Source organism: Balaenoptera musculus, chromosome 18 (genome assembly GCF_009873245.2).
Source record: "Balaenoptera musculus isolate JJ_BM4_2016_0621 chromosome 18, mBalMus1.pri.v3, whole genome shotgun sequence".
NCBI lineage: Eukaryota > Metazoa > Chordata > Mammalia > Artiodactyla > Balaenopteridae > Balaenoptera > Balaenoptera musculus.
In genome coordinates this window covers 46,698,792-46,713,762 of record NC_045802.1, presented here as the reverse complement: position 1 = coordinate 46,713,762, position 14,971 = coordinate 46,698,792, and the positions used below count along the sequence as shown (strand labels likewise).

General features: G+C 35.2%; 1 protein-coding gene across 3 annotated transcripts in view; it reads right to left on the bottom strand.

Annotated features, from left to right (window-relative positions):
• PIBF1 (progesterone immunomodulatory binding factor 1) overlaps window positions 1-14,971 on the bottom strand; it is a 201,443-nt gene that overhangs the window by 122,024 nt on the left and 64,448 nt on the right. For all 3 annotated transcript variants that reach the window (XM_036832007.1, XM_036832009.1, XM_036832010.1), the window contains exon 10: window positions 13,144-13,242. In XM_036832007.1, the coding sequence (XP_036687902.1) occupies window positions 13,144-13,242 (99 nt within the window). The remainder of the gene's footprint in view (window positions 1-13,143; window positions 13,243-14,971) is intronic.

The window sequence follows — 14,971 nt, the reverse complement described above, 5'->3', positions numbered from 1 at the left end:
AGGCGGGGAGAAAGCTGAGGTTATAAGAAGTGAGTCTGGAAGCTTATGTTTGTATTTTCTCCAAATACTTTTACCCATGGTCAAGTTTATGGGATTGGAAGTTTATAGTTCTAGTCTTGTCTCTCATATTTTGTATTTATTTCTCTCTTTCTGGGAGAGTTAGTCATATTGGTAAAAAGTCAGTTTAGACTACAAATTTCATCATCACTCCTCAGATTTTAAATAGCCCCCATTCAACCTATGGAACAGCAAGCATTCTTCTCTGCAATTGATCTGTTTTACATCTATTTGGTTTGCTTTAATACAAACCCCATCACTCTTGGTTGAGAATCTAAATCACACCAAAGGAAAAAAGATACAGCACAACTAAACAGGCTCTCCTCTAGCCTGGCTTTCCTGCAGATATATGATGGAGAAAGAGGTTGAAATTTCCAGCCTTTACCCCTTCACTTTAGGGCTAAGCTGTCTAATATAATAATAGCCTGAAGCCACAAGTAGCTATTTAAATTTAAATTAATTAAAATAAAATAAAATATATTCAGTTTCTCAGCTACACTAGCTAAACTTCAGGTGCCCAACGTGGCTGGTAGCTACTGTATGGGATAGGGCAGATAAAGAATATCTCCATTATTACAGAAAGTTCTACTGGAGAGTGCCAGGAGCTGCACAGAATTTCCTCTATATACTATCCACCTCACTATACTCTACCTGCTAAATTGTAGAGTGTTCTAGTTACACTGTTTCTGACCAAAATTCTTTGAAATTTATACCATATTGAGGCTTCCCTTAGTTTCCAATGGAGATGAGAGTATCTTCTTCATTTTATTTTCATCCATATAATATTCAAACAGAGAAAATCCTAAAAATGCTCTTACAAAATCTTCATTTTTAGAAGTCCTCCATCAACTTAACATTTCAGAGTTCCCTTAAAAACAAATTTTTCTTTAAACCATAGGTCAGAGTTTCCTAGCCTATGATTTTATGCAATACTGGCTAACTTACAGTTACTTCCCTGTTAATCACTGAGAATGGAAGGAGGGATATCAAAATGAGGTATGTGACGGTACAAGGTGCTCAATTCGCTAAATTTATTTACTGAATGAAAGTGTGAAATTTGAAGAGAATTACGCACTGGGCTCACTGAGAAATCTAGGTTTAACCAATCTGATTTAACCAACGACAGGTTAAGAATTAAGTAAAAAGCCTGTAAACATTTCATCAGTAATGTCCCTCTAGGTTGATCTACTAATCAACATTCTTTGAAACTGATATTTAAACTGCTTTCAATTCATCATTTATTTACCGTGTTATTAATTTCACAATTCCCATGTGTCTACAAAGATATTCTTAATCTTAATAAAATGTTTTGCTGAAATTGAGATACCTCCTTCTATCACTGGCATTCTTCTCTAGAAGTTCTAGTAAATACCTCAAAAAAAAAAAGAAGTAAAAGTAGTTTGTCGAGAGTTAATAGTTAACTAATGGTGACTTCTGGTTTTCACCATTTCCATTTCTAAATGCTTACTATCTGTTTAATAATCTGTTTTAGAATGTTCATAGTGGGCTACATTCAAGTTTACTGATGTATATAGTTTTAGAATCTTTCCTCTTCAGTCTTTCAGAGCATAGGGACATTTGTTTATTTCCTGTCTTCTGGCCCTTGGTCTGATAACAATGTTTTAATAAGATAACCAACAGTTGCTCAAGTTCTTTCAAATCTTAGGGTACTTAGGGCATTAGCCTTCGAGAAGAAGCTTACATCTTCTTTGAGATTACTGGTTAAGGCACCAAGAAGGGCACAGTGATAGACAGTAATAACTAGCATTTCTTTAGAACTTATAGCTTACAAGTGTTTTCAAAAGCTGTTGTCGTGTTTCTCAAACACATATTCGATGAATGGATAGCTTAGGATTATTTGGGGGGTTTTGTAGGAAGTACACTAGATACTAGGAGTAGAGGGAGGCAAAAAAATACATCTTCCAAAAAAAAAAAATCTCTCCAGGTGACTGAAATTCATCTAGGTTTGGGAACCACTGATACAGTAAAATGAAGACGAGTCCTTGGCACTCTTTTCAGCATTTGAACTGCCTTCATAATGTAAAGTTGTAAGTCAAAATGAACATGGTAAGCTCTAATCAACTGAAATTGATACTTGTTGAGAATTACTTATTTCAAAGACACTGAGTAGAGGCCTTACCTTACTAGAGAAGCAAAAATGGGGAAGAGAAAATCTCTGACCTCAAAAAAAGTCCCAATACTTCAGAGGAAAGACTTGTAAATAAACACACAATTATAATATAATGCTAGGAAACAGAGAGAAAAGACTTCAGCATTTCTGATAGGAAGTTAAGGTATGCATAGAAGACATGATCATGGATTTCATTCTTACCAAATGAATGGGTATCTACCTAGTAGATGAATGGTAAGATACATGAGCAAGGGAAGAGAAAAGGTCATTCCTAGCAAAGAACCCATATAAAAGGGTGAGGAAGCACCATACACTTACAGAACTTGAAGAGATCCATTTGTCTTGAGTAAATGGGGGAGAATCAAAAGAAATATCTGCAACTGGGAAGATAGGCAGGAAGTCTGTGAATGACCCTAAGAGCTAAGCTGTGTGCTGTATGGACGCCATTCTGCTGAATGACATAATTAGAGTTCTGAGTTTTAGAACAATTACCCTGGAAGAATAAGTGATGAAAATAGGACTAAACTGAAAGCGGCGAGATAGTTCAGAGACTATTATAAATAGTTCAGGCAAGAGAAAAGAAAGACTTGACTAAAGCAGTGGCACCTGGGATTAAGAGGCGGGAAATGATTAGATATATTTAGGAATTAGAAAAAGCATGATATTTGTTTAGGTTAAGTGTTCAGAGAGGCCTTTCTGGACTATCCTATCATGATATACCCTGCTGGAGCCACTACTCCTCCTCACATAATCTAGTTCATAGCAATCATCAAAACACATAATTATAACATAATAATTATGAATCTGTTTGCTTATTTTCCATTTCCCTCTATTGACTCTCAGCAGGGGCAACCTCCCATTTATTGATTTATTTATGTACACCAACATCTAGCACAGCAAATGGCACATGGCAGTTATCAATAAATAACCTGTTGGTTGAATAAATGGGAAGAAGAGAGAGGAAAAAAAAGCAGTTGTGAACCACCAGCTTTCTTGTTCAAGTGTCTGGGCAAATGATGATGTTAGTCAGGATGCAAAACTATGGCAGGAAGAACAGGTCTGGGCAAGAGGATTAAGCGAGGGGGAAAGATGGAGCAACCAACTGAGAGGTTATCGTACACAATTACAGCACGACCCCAGTCAAGAAGTAACGAGAAGCTGACCCAGGATGACTCCCTGCAGGAGTGCGGAGGATTTTAGAGATACTATAGGGGTAGAAGCTATGAAATTTGACAAACCTACACACAGGAGCAAGGGGAAAGGATTATTATTCTGAAAGTTCAAACAGAAATGACTTAAAAATGGCAGTATAGTTTATTGACTTGAAGTCAGCTGAAGCCACGTTCTGTTTTGGGAAGGGTGAATGTGAGAGGAAGCTTGAGTTTGTTTCACAAATACTGAGTTTAAAGTCCCAGAAAAACACTGAGATAAAAATGTCAATCACGTAGCTGGAAATACAAGTTTACAAAACACAAGAAAAGGTATGGTTTGAGTTTAAAAACATTGTTGATCATTCCCTAAAGTGACAGTTAAAGCTGAGTAGAAGAGATCCCAGAAGGAAGAGACATATATGTGCATATGATCCAACATAAAAAGAATCAAATGTCATGAAAACAAAATAGAAAAGAAAAACTGAAGAACTGTTTCAGATTAAAGGAGACTGAAGAGGCGTGATAACTAAAAGCAGAGCATAATTCTGGACGGGATGCTGTGCCAGAAAAATAACTGTTATAAAAAGATATCATTCGGACAACTGACAAAAATGGATAAAAGTATTATTATCAATGTTGTCCTGAATTTGATAAGTGTACTGTGGTTATATAAGAGAATATTCTTATTCCTAGAAAATAAACCGTGAAGAGGCAAAAGTATATGATGCATTCAGTCTACTAAACTATTCAGAAAAAAAATAATGTGTGGGGTGAGGGGAGAGAAAGAGAGAGAGAGAATAAAAATGATAAAACAAATGTAGCAAAATGTTAAAAAGGGGTGAATTTAGATAAAAGATATTAAGGAGTTCTTTGCATCATTCTTGTAGCTTTTGTGCACACATGAAATTTGAAATAAGAAGTTAAAAAAGAATAAGGACCAAGATAGAATGCTGGAGCACAGCTTTGATTTTATAAGATCAACAGTGAATTGATCTCCTGAGAGTGACGGCCATTGCGAGTTATTCAGGATTGAGGAGAGAAGAGGTGTAAGTCGGTAGGTATGAAAACAGCCTTCTCTATATCAATTGTTCCACCTAAACAACAAAATATGCTGATAACTCTAGTCTATTACTGTATAAAGATGTTCTGTCCCATGGACTTTCAGGTTAACAATATTGGCATCCATCATTAATTCTCCTGATATAGAGTAAACATCCTTTTTGGCCACAGAAGCTACCCAGTCCTTCTTTGAGAAAAAAAGACGGACAGAAAACGATATCTAATTGCTTTGTGTATGTGTGTATTTTGACTCGCTGCACAAAAATATTCAAGATACATTCTTTTGCAAAAAATTTACCAAGTTTCATGAGGTTTTTCTTTCCCATCTGGAAAATAATGGGAATATTAGAGACTTTAGTTTATAATATGTTTGAGAACATGAATGCAGAATCGTTCAATTATAAATACAACACACATCTCTGAATTTATTCACAATTAAATAAGAAGTATGTGGCAAAAAAAAAAAAGATACATTCTTTTGAAGTGGAGGAGAATAGGTGTATCACTTCAGAACCAGTAGTACCATTTAAGCCCAATTATAAGCAACAAATTATCCATGAACGGTTAAAGGACTCCCTGGGCCATTGTTTCTGGTGGGGCAAGGAATGTCAGATCAGACCAATACCTAATAAAGAAAAAGGAAGATAGATGAGAGGTGGATAAAACAAAATCCATACGTTGTGATCCGAATATGGGTGTTTCTTATCTGTTCCTTTCAAAGGCTTGTGTCTAGACTGAGAAGGAACAGATATTTTTCACCTCAGCAATAAATTTCTTAATGCTTTCATGTACATTACATTATGTACTACTATTTCCAAAGCCTTTACTAGGAAAGGAATAGAGTCAATTGTGGTAACTTAGGATGTAATGAGACCAGCTTGAGATATCCTATATAAGTGGACAACTATATGTCAGATGAAACAGCAGCTTAAAAGTCAAGAGAAATTTGAGAACATGGGGCTAGACTCTTTCAATATAAATGAAACAAACCAATAGGCAAACAGAACATTTTAAAGAATAAGAGAAATCAAGTAACAAAAGATAATTTTATAAACTCTGAAAAATCATTAGAGTAGCTTATAATTAGAGTATTTTGCAAATATTCAAAGAAAAAAATCAAATACTAAAAATTATTTAAGAAGCAAGAATTTATTGTATATTTTTTCTTTCATAAAGAGGTATGTCAAAAGTAACTTAATATAGGATTGAGAATCAAGAATTTCTGCATTCAAATAACAATTATGATGTGAATTACTTCATGTAACCATGAAAACTAAGAATAATATGAATAAAATTATCACAGAATTTATTAAGTAAACAAAGTTTAAGTACAGTACTATAGCTTTTATTTCAAATCTCAACATCCTTTATCCCATTAAGTTTATATTGAAAATGACACAAACATTTACTTGCCTGCTGAAGAAGCAAGGCAAGATTAAAAAACCGGATAAACAAAGATAAAACAGTATAAGAATATGACAAAAGGTAGAATAAAAGCATGTCAAAACTGTTCTACTCTTGGGGATAAAGCACTGAATGGAAATTCAGGACAGCTGGCTGCTATATCAAGCTTTAAACTAGCCCAGTATAACATAAAACTCAATCTACTCACTAGATCTATTCCCCCTTACTTTTGTCTTCTATGAGAAGAAATGAGGACAAAATTCTCCTATTACCAGAGAAGTTGTAGGGATTGAAAGCATAATTTAGGTAATTATGAAAGCATAATTTAAGTAATATTCATTTAAAAATACTTACAAACTGAAAAAACTATTCCAAATACATCAAACCATAGTTTAAAAAAAAAATTAAAACAACTGAAAAAAAAAAGCTATTAAAATTAATTCTGGATTACAAGCTAACACTTTAGATTCAAACATAGGTCTCTTCTGTAGGATCCCACAGATGTAACAGTGTATTCAAATTTATTCTAGTCCACTGATTGAGTTTAAAAATTTCCCCTTTGTGGCAGAAAGAATACTCAAAGTGCTTAGAGATTCAAAGCAACAGAACAAGAGGTAATAACTGTTCCTGTTCATGAAAGCTGGGTACTTGTTACTTACTATTAAATGAATTGTTGGACTTGAATTGGGACATACACAGGTCTTTTATATGCCTGAGAAAAGTCCATTTTTTGTAGAAAATTAAAGTCCTTCAGCAAAAAGCCTTTTTCATTCATGTTTGAAAGCGGCATACTATTTCCCTACATTTCTCTTTATAATAACACAGGTTGTTTGATCATTAAATGAAGCATTTGATAAAGTAAAACTTTCAACAAAACGAAAAAGTTGAGATTAGTTATACCTGACTAGAAAATTGTGTATAGACATGTCTTGGACTTTACTTAAGCATGATTCACAGAAATCACAATGCATGTAAAGATTGAAACACATCTGTTTATTCTGATTTTGACACAAAGGAAACCAGAATCACACACTTGAGTATTAAAAACTCAACCTCTGAAAAATAAAATAATATTTTTCCTTGGGTTTCAGTATATACAAAAAATATACATGATATGCCCAAAATATTCTTAGGCAATCTATACCCAAAAAAAATTCAGTGGAGGGACTTCCCTGGTGGTCCAGTGGCTAGGACTCTGCACTCCCAATGCCATGGGCCTGGGTTTGATCCCTGGTTGGGGAACTAGATCCCACATGCTGCAACTAAAGACCCCACATGCTGCAACTAAAGATTCCACGTGCTGCAACTAAAAGATCCTATGTGCCGAAACTAAGACCCGATGCAGCCAAATAAATAAATAAATATTTTTTAAAAAATTCAGTGGATATTTAAAAAATATATAGTGTCTTTTTCAAATAATAGTCCTAAATACTAGGTTTTTATTTTGAAACAAACAAAAAACAGGAAAAGTGAACTGCAGAGATTTAAAAAATTCACTCAGAAACAGCTTGGGTTCACCATTCTCTTTACATGGTAACTTAACCAGTGTATCAACTCTTTTGAGCTGTAGTTACAGATAATTTCAGGATCAAAAGGGACTTTAGACTCATCAAGCCACCCACTTGATACTTCGATCCTTACAAACACAATCCTACTGAATGCCTGGCCAGCTGATGCCTGCACACTTCTAATGACGAAGAATATACTTGATGCCAAGGCATTTTGAAAATCCCTATTAGAAAGTTTACCTTTACCCTTTTTTGTAATGTTTACTCAGTGGTCCCAATTCTACTACTTTAGGCCTGACCACGTGAGAAAAGTACACTTCAAATATCTGTAGACAGTTATAATCTGACACTGTAGGACATTTTCTAATCTTTTGAATATGTTTGGTTATTTTCCTCTTAAGACCTTTGGTCTAGAGCTTGGGTGCCCAGACCCAGCATGATTCTATAAATAAGATAATCACCAATCACATTCTAGATATAACTTCTTTTACTGTAGAATAGTATCTCCATTTTAAAATCTTCCAAGGCTATACAGACATACCTCCTTTTATTGTGCTTTTGCTTTCTTGAACTTCGCACATGCTGCATTTTTCACAAATTGAAGGTTTGTGGCATCAAGCAAGTCTATCAGTGCCATTTTCCCAACATTTGCTCACTTAATATCTGTGTCATATTTTGGTAATTCTCACAATATTTCAAACTTCTTCATTATTATTATATGTATTATGGTGACCTGGGATGTGATTTTTGATGTTACTAATGTAATTGTTTGGGGGCGCCATGAACCATGCCTATATAAGATAGCAAACTATTTATAATGTTCTCTGAACTATCTTCCTGTTATCAGTTTAGTATTACTTTCATCCCTCATTCTTCCGGGGTAATTGTTCTAAAACTGAGAACTCTGATCATGTCATTCAACAGAATGGCATCCAGACTGCATAGCTTGGCATTTAAGGTGATTCACAGATTCCCTGCCTATCTTCCCAGGCTCTCTCCCTCTCCTTGGGCCTCCCTATTCCCTGAGACACAACAATACTGAAATTAGGCCAATCAGTACCCTTACAATGGCCTCCAAAGTGTTTAAGTGAAAGGAAGTGTCACACGTTTCTCATTTTAAATCAAAAGCTAGAAATGATTAAGCTTAGTGAGGAAGGCATGTTGAAAGTCGATACAGGCCGAAAGCCAGGCCTCTTGGGCTTAACAGTTAGCCAAGTTGTGGATGCAAAGGAAAAGTTCTTGAAGGAAATTAGAAGTGCTACTCCAGTGAACACAGGAATGAAGAAAGCAAAATAGCCTTACTGCTGATATGAAGCAAGTTTTAGTGGTCTGGATAGAAGACCAAACCAGCCACAACGTTCCCTTAAGCCAAGCCTAATCCAGAGAAAGGCCGTAAGTCTCTTCAAGTTTTTGAAAGCTAAGAGAGGTAAGGAAGCTGCAGAAGAAAAGTCTGAACCTTGAAGAGGCTGGTTCATGGGATCATGAAATTTAAGGAAAGAAGTCAACTCCATCACATAAAACTTAAACACAAGGTGAAACAGTAAGTGACGATGTAGAAGCTGTAGCAAGTTATCCACAAGATCTAGCTAAGATAATTAATGAAGATGCCTACAATAAACAAGTTATCAATGTAGATGGAACAGCCTTCTATTGGAAGAAGATGCCATCTAGGACTTTCATAGCTAGAGAGGAGAAGTCAATGCCTGGTTTCAAATCTTCAAAGGACAGGCTGACTCTCTGGTTAGGGGCTAATGAAGCTGGTGACTTGAAGTTGATGCCAATGTTCATTTACCATTCTGAAAATCCGAGGGCCCTAAGAATTGTGCTAAGTCTACTCTACTTGTGTTCTGTAAGTGGAACAACAAAGCCTGGATGACAGCACACCTGTTTACAACGTGGTTTTACTGAATACTTCAAGCCCGCTGTTGAGACCTACCGCTCAAAAAACAAAAAAGATTCCTTTCAAAATATTACTCCTCAATGACAATGTGTTTAGTTAACCAACAGCTCTGAGGATAGATGTACAATGAGATGAATGCTGTTTTCATGCCTGCTAACACATCGATTCTGCAGCCCATGGATCCAGGAGTAACTTCGACTTTCAAGTCTTATTATTTAAGAAATATCTTTAATTTTTTCATATGAACCATAGATTTGATATGTCTGGTTAAAAAAAATCCTGCTGTAAGATGAATAATGTTTGAGGATCTAATGTATAACATGGTGACTACAGTTGATAACACTGTATTGTATAGTTGAAATTTGTTATGAGAGACCTTAAATCCATAAATGTTCCCACCAAAAAAAAAAAAAAAAGGTAAATATGTGAGGTGGTAGATGTGTCAATTAACTCCATGAGGGGAGAATCCTTTCACAATGTATATGTATATCAGATCATCACATTGTACACTTTCCATACCTTACAATTTTATTTGTCAATTACACCTCAATAAAGCTGTGGGAAAAAAACCCTATGAAGATTCGAGAAGCCACCACATCAGTAAGAAGTTTAAGTACCCACTGGTCAGAGGACTGCCAGGGCTTCCCCTCCAAAATAAAGGATAAATGATTGCATCTTGCTCATCCCTCCACCAAGAAAGAAGGTCAATAACCCCTGGTTCCAGTAATGGGTACCTGAGACACATTCCTATCTCTCACAACCTATGTTGCACAGTGGGTAATAAGAATATTCCTGGAAGCCACTGATACTCAGAAATGGCTAGCAATAATTTAACTGTAAACAGAAGTGACTGCAAACCACTTAATCCAAATGCATCCCTAACTCACTTACCCTTTCCAGGATCCCAAAAGGCCTGTGCTACTCCCATACCACCCAACACAAGAGAAAGTTAGAGTGTAGATCAAGCAGAAAAAAATCTTGCTGGTATTTTTATTTGGATGCCATTAAATGTACAGTTAACTTAATAGCGAGCAAGATAAAATAAAATTAGTTCTCTATCTACACCATACCCCAAAATGAACTCTGGACGGATGAAAGGTATTAACATGAAAAATATAACTATAAAAATTCATGTGGAAGAGTAAACGTACAAGAGTAGGCACAAGCATAGCCACAGCAATTCTGAAAAAGAATCTTAGAGTCAGCTGGTCAAGTTTCACTAAAAGTCTTTTGAAATTATTGACATGAATTGTAATAAGTTTATAGATTAATTAAGGAAAAATTAAATTGTGGGGATATCTAGAATCCTACTTTTTTGAAATCATCTAGCAACATTATAACCCTAAGCATGGGGATTTTCCCCTTTACTTTAATATTATAGCTCAAAAACCAGATAAGTACATTTAGCAATTTTAGGCATTTTATTAAAGTCCAAGCTTATTTTGAGTTTTAGATTCCAGACATTATTCTCATTTTTTCAACAAATCCTTGGTCCTATAATGTGCTTTAAAGTTCTGAGCACTAACATTATTTGCTGCTCATAGGTTATTTCTAGCGTGTCTAGAAACATTTTCTTTTTTTTCCTTCTTTGTCCTGATTTTAAAACTGTCCTAATTTTTTAAGGTTGGATGAAAATTAGCCTCCAAATAAGCAAAGTTTTACTATCACTTCAAGGAATTAAGAGTAAAAATTCCATTAGTTAAAGCAGAGTTAACTCAGCAAATTTTTCTATAATACCAATAATTTCTGTAGAACTACTACGTGCAAGACACTGTTCTAACACGCTTTACAAACATTAAATGACTGAATTCTCCGTAATTCAGTAGATATTAAAGTATCACATGGCTTTCAGGATAAATACCAGTTGCTAGTGTATGAACAAGTAGGATAAGAAGGATTTTAGATTCAGAGTGTAGGACATCACAGAGCTTAGTATAAGCAGCCAATTTTAAGGTTTACTATTTACTATTTACACATTTACTATTCTTCTCTCTCCAAACTCACAAGCACATACCAAGTTAGCAAGTTATGAAATTTTGCGTGAATATAAGTTCTGGTTTACTTATGCTTTCTTTTAAAGCTTGTTAGTTTGTCCATAAATATTATTCTAGAGCCATTACTAAATATATCACATTCAAAACAACAACAATCTGGAAAAAGTAAAAACTATAAAGACAATTAAAAATCAGTGGTTTCCAGAGGTACAGAGGGAGGGGAAGGAATACTGAATATGTAAAGCACAAGGGATTTTTTAGGGCAATGAAACAATTCTGTATAATAATACAATGTTGGATATACAATGCTATGCATTTGTCAGTGTCCTCACATACAGATTTTCTGGTTCTATAAACATGGCAATTTTGTTAAATTCTATTGTTTCCTCACCATTAAGAGAAAAAGAAAGTATGGTTTGTTTATAAACGTATACTCTGCCTTACTGAGTATTTTCTGGTAAGGCAAGTTACTGTTTTGGTGAGGCATTAATAAATCCTAATTCTTCCATTTACAATTAAAAAAACAAACAAACAAACAAAAAAAACAAAAAAAAAACAACAACAAGGAGCTAAGTAAATCTTTAGTGGACATGATATAGATTTATAAACAGAAGGATTATACATAATAAAAGATAATTTTAAGATAGGTTGCAACAGCACGCTAATAAAAGCAGCTGGTTTATAAATGTTTAATTTTATATTAAGATCTTTAGAATTAGACATACTTTCACATTAGAGAAAAGATTTCTTCAATATTACATTTATTAGAATTTCTCCATGACTCAAGTTTATAAGGTTGATGTGAATTCAGAAGTATAACAATTTGGACCATTCTAAAAGATTTTGACATTCTAGAGGATTAACAATAGTTTAATTATGCGAAAACTTGCTTGAATTTTTAGTTCCATGTATTGCTTAACCACAAATTAATCTGTAATCTTCATTTAACAAGTAAAAGACCCATTGAGATTATTTTCAAAGTTTATTTTCAAAGTTTACCAGTATGTGAAAGGTACATGAAAACTTTTCTGTACTATTTTAGCAACTTTTCTGTCTGAAAGTATTTCAAAATAAAAAGTTAAAAAAAAAAAGGTAACCACTCTGTTTACTCTGCATGTATTGAACCACTAAAATACATTGTTTGATGAGATAACGATATTTACTTTAATACTCATCAGTGATTTTCCTTTTAACTAGGTTATTAAATATATTTTCTATTGATAAATTAAAGACAAATTATTCTCTCTCTTCCCCTCCCTCCAACAGACATGAACCAGAAAATATAGGTGTTTGAAAAATAAACTGGGGAGTATACAATGGTACAATCACCTTGGAGTTGTCTGGCAGGTTCTTTTAAGGTAAAACATTCATCTACTCGATGATTAGCAGTTCCACTCCTAGGTATTTATCCAAGAGAAACAGAAACATATACCCACAAAAAGACTTGTATAAAAATGTCCATAGCAGCTTTATTCATGATAGCGCCAAACTGAAAACAAACTGAACGTCCATTGACAAGTGAATGAATAAACAAACTGTGGTATATTTATGCCCAGCAACAGTAAGAAATGAACTTCTGATACAACATAAAATGGATGAAAACATATAATGTTGAGTGAAAGAAGCTAGACACAAAAGGGTACATACTGTACAATTCCATTTATTTTTAGTCCATGAAGAACAAAACTAAGCTATGGTGAGAGAAATCACAAAGTGTTTGCCTCTTGATGGGTGGTAGTTGAGACTTACCAAAGGGGTATAAGGAAACTCTCTATCTTGTTTCAATATATGCAATTATTACATATGTAAATTATTACATGTAAATTACACTTCAACTGAAATGAAAATTAAACTTCTATTAAAAAAATATATTCTAAAAGAAAGAGTAACAGGAACAAAAATCGAAGAGTTTTAACATTTCTATTTTCAGGATGCTTACCTGTCTAAGAGCTGATCATGTTTTTCTAGAGCATTCTTTTCAGCCATCACTGCTCGGTCCTTTTCAGCCACAGCATTATCCCTTGCTTCTCGGAGGTTTCTAAAGTGTAAATGTACACTTCAGTTATTCCGACTACACAAGTATCCATCTTTTAAAGACTCATAAATGGGCTTGCTTGGAATTGGACTAACTGATAATCTCAGGGACACCCTAAGGGTTGGTGTCCCACAGTGTATATTATACACATGTGCCTGGCTTGGTGAGTTTCTCGAGCAGCACACAGCAGTGTAGGTACAAACATGGTCTAATCTCTAAATGTCATACTACCTTTCTCCACAATTCTTCTCCACAAGGGTCGAAGGTAGGGTAAAGAGTCTATTTATAGCAACTCATTTAATCCTTACCATAATCTAATGAGGTAGGTATAATTACCAACATATTATCCACAAGAGAGCTGAGGTTTTGAGAAGTTAATACATGCAATATAAAATGTTATAATGAGGGATATAGAGATCACAGGAATCCAAATGGAAATGAAGTTTAGGACACAAGCAGGAGAACAGCTAAACTGATAGACCCTGGGTCTCACATGGAGAGGAAGGAAAGAGAAGGGAACACAGAAGGACTGAGATTAGGAGAAAGTAAGGGACAAAGGACTTGAAGTCCTGATAAGATACCTAACAGATTAAGTGGAAGTGGTTGTACAGGCAAGATGGAAAACTAGAGACTGCTGTCGGAGAACAGTGATTCAGAGGTAGAGTAGTGTCTTCAGCCCTGGAATTTTAGTTCATAAGATGCAGGGGGTGACATTAGAGTAGCTAAATGAGAGAGCTGAGATGAAGGTCAATATTCATGCAGGGCTCAAGGAAGTATGAGGTCAGACTATGAGTCATCCATTTGCAGTGCTGATGACAGCAGGAACTGAAATTGACAGAAAGATACATTGAGTGACACTTAAGGGGAATGTCCAAAGGGTGGAAGGTAACAATAGTGAGTAATTAGGAGCCATACAGACACATACGGGCCCTCAAAGATCAAATCCTGTTTGTTTGGTTTTTTAAAAAATTTATTTATTTATTTATTTATTTATTTATGGCTGTGTTGGGTCTTCGTTTCTGTGAGAGGGCTTTCTCTAGTTGCGGCAGGTGGGGGCCACTCTTCATCGCGGTGCGCGGGCCTCTCACTATCGCGGCCTCTCTTGCGGAGCACAGGCTCCAGACGCGTAGGCTCAGTAATTGTGGCTCACGGGCCTAGTTGCTCCGCGGCATGTGGGATCCTCCCAGACCAGGGCTCGAACCCGTGTCCCCTGCATTAGCAGGCAGATTCTCAACCACTGCGCCACCAGGGAAGCCCCTGTTTGTTTAATCAAAGTGGAAGTTTGAATAAAGAAAAATACCAACAGTAACTCTTCTTTCAGAGAGTCACTTAATTTTTTTTGAAAATCCTCTTCTCTAACAGAGTTATAACATAAATAAATTTGGAGTATAACATAAATGATTGTGCTCACTTAATCCCTACAAATCCTTGATGTTATACTTTCTAAGCTGCTTTACAGCTGAATAAACTGAAGTTTAGAGGGCTTAAGTCCCTAGGCCCAAGTCACACAGCCTAAGTGTTAAAGCCATAATTTGAGCCCAGCTATGTCTTACTCCAATGTGAGTGTTTTTTTATATCATATCAACCCATCTCCCAGAAAGAACTGGATTGGATATTAGAATTTGGTTTTTATTACTGATGGAGAATGTCAGTAGGGAGCCATGAAAATCCACACGGTTTGAGTAAATCTATCTAATAACTATTAGATAGAAATATTTAGTGGTCATACTTG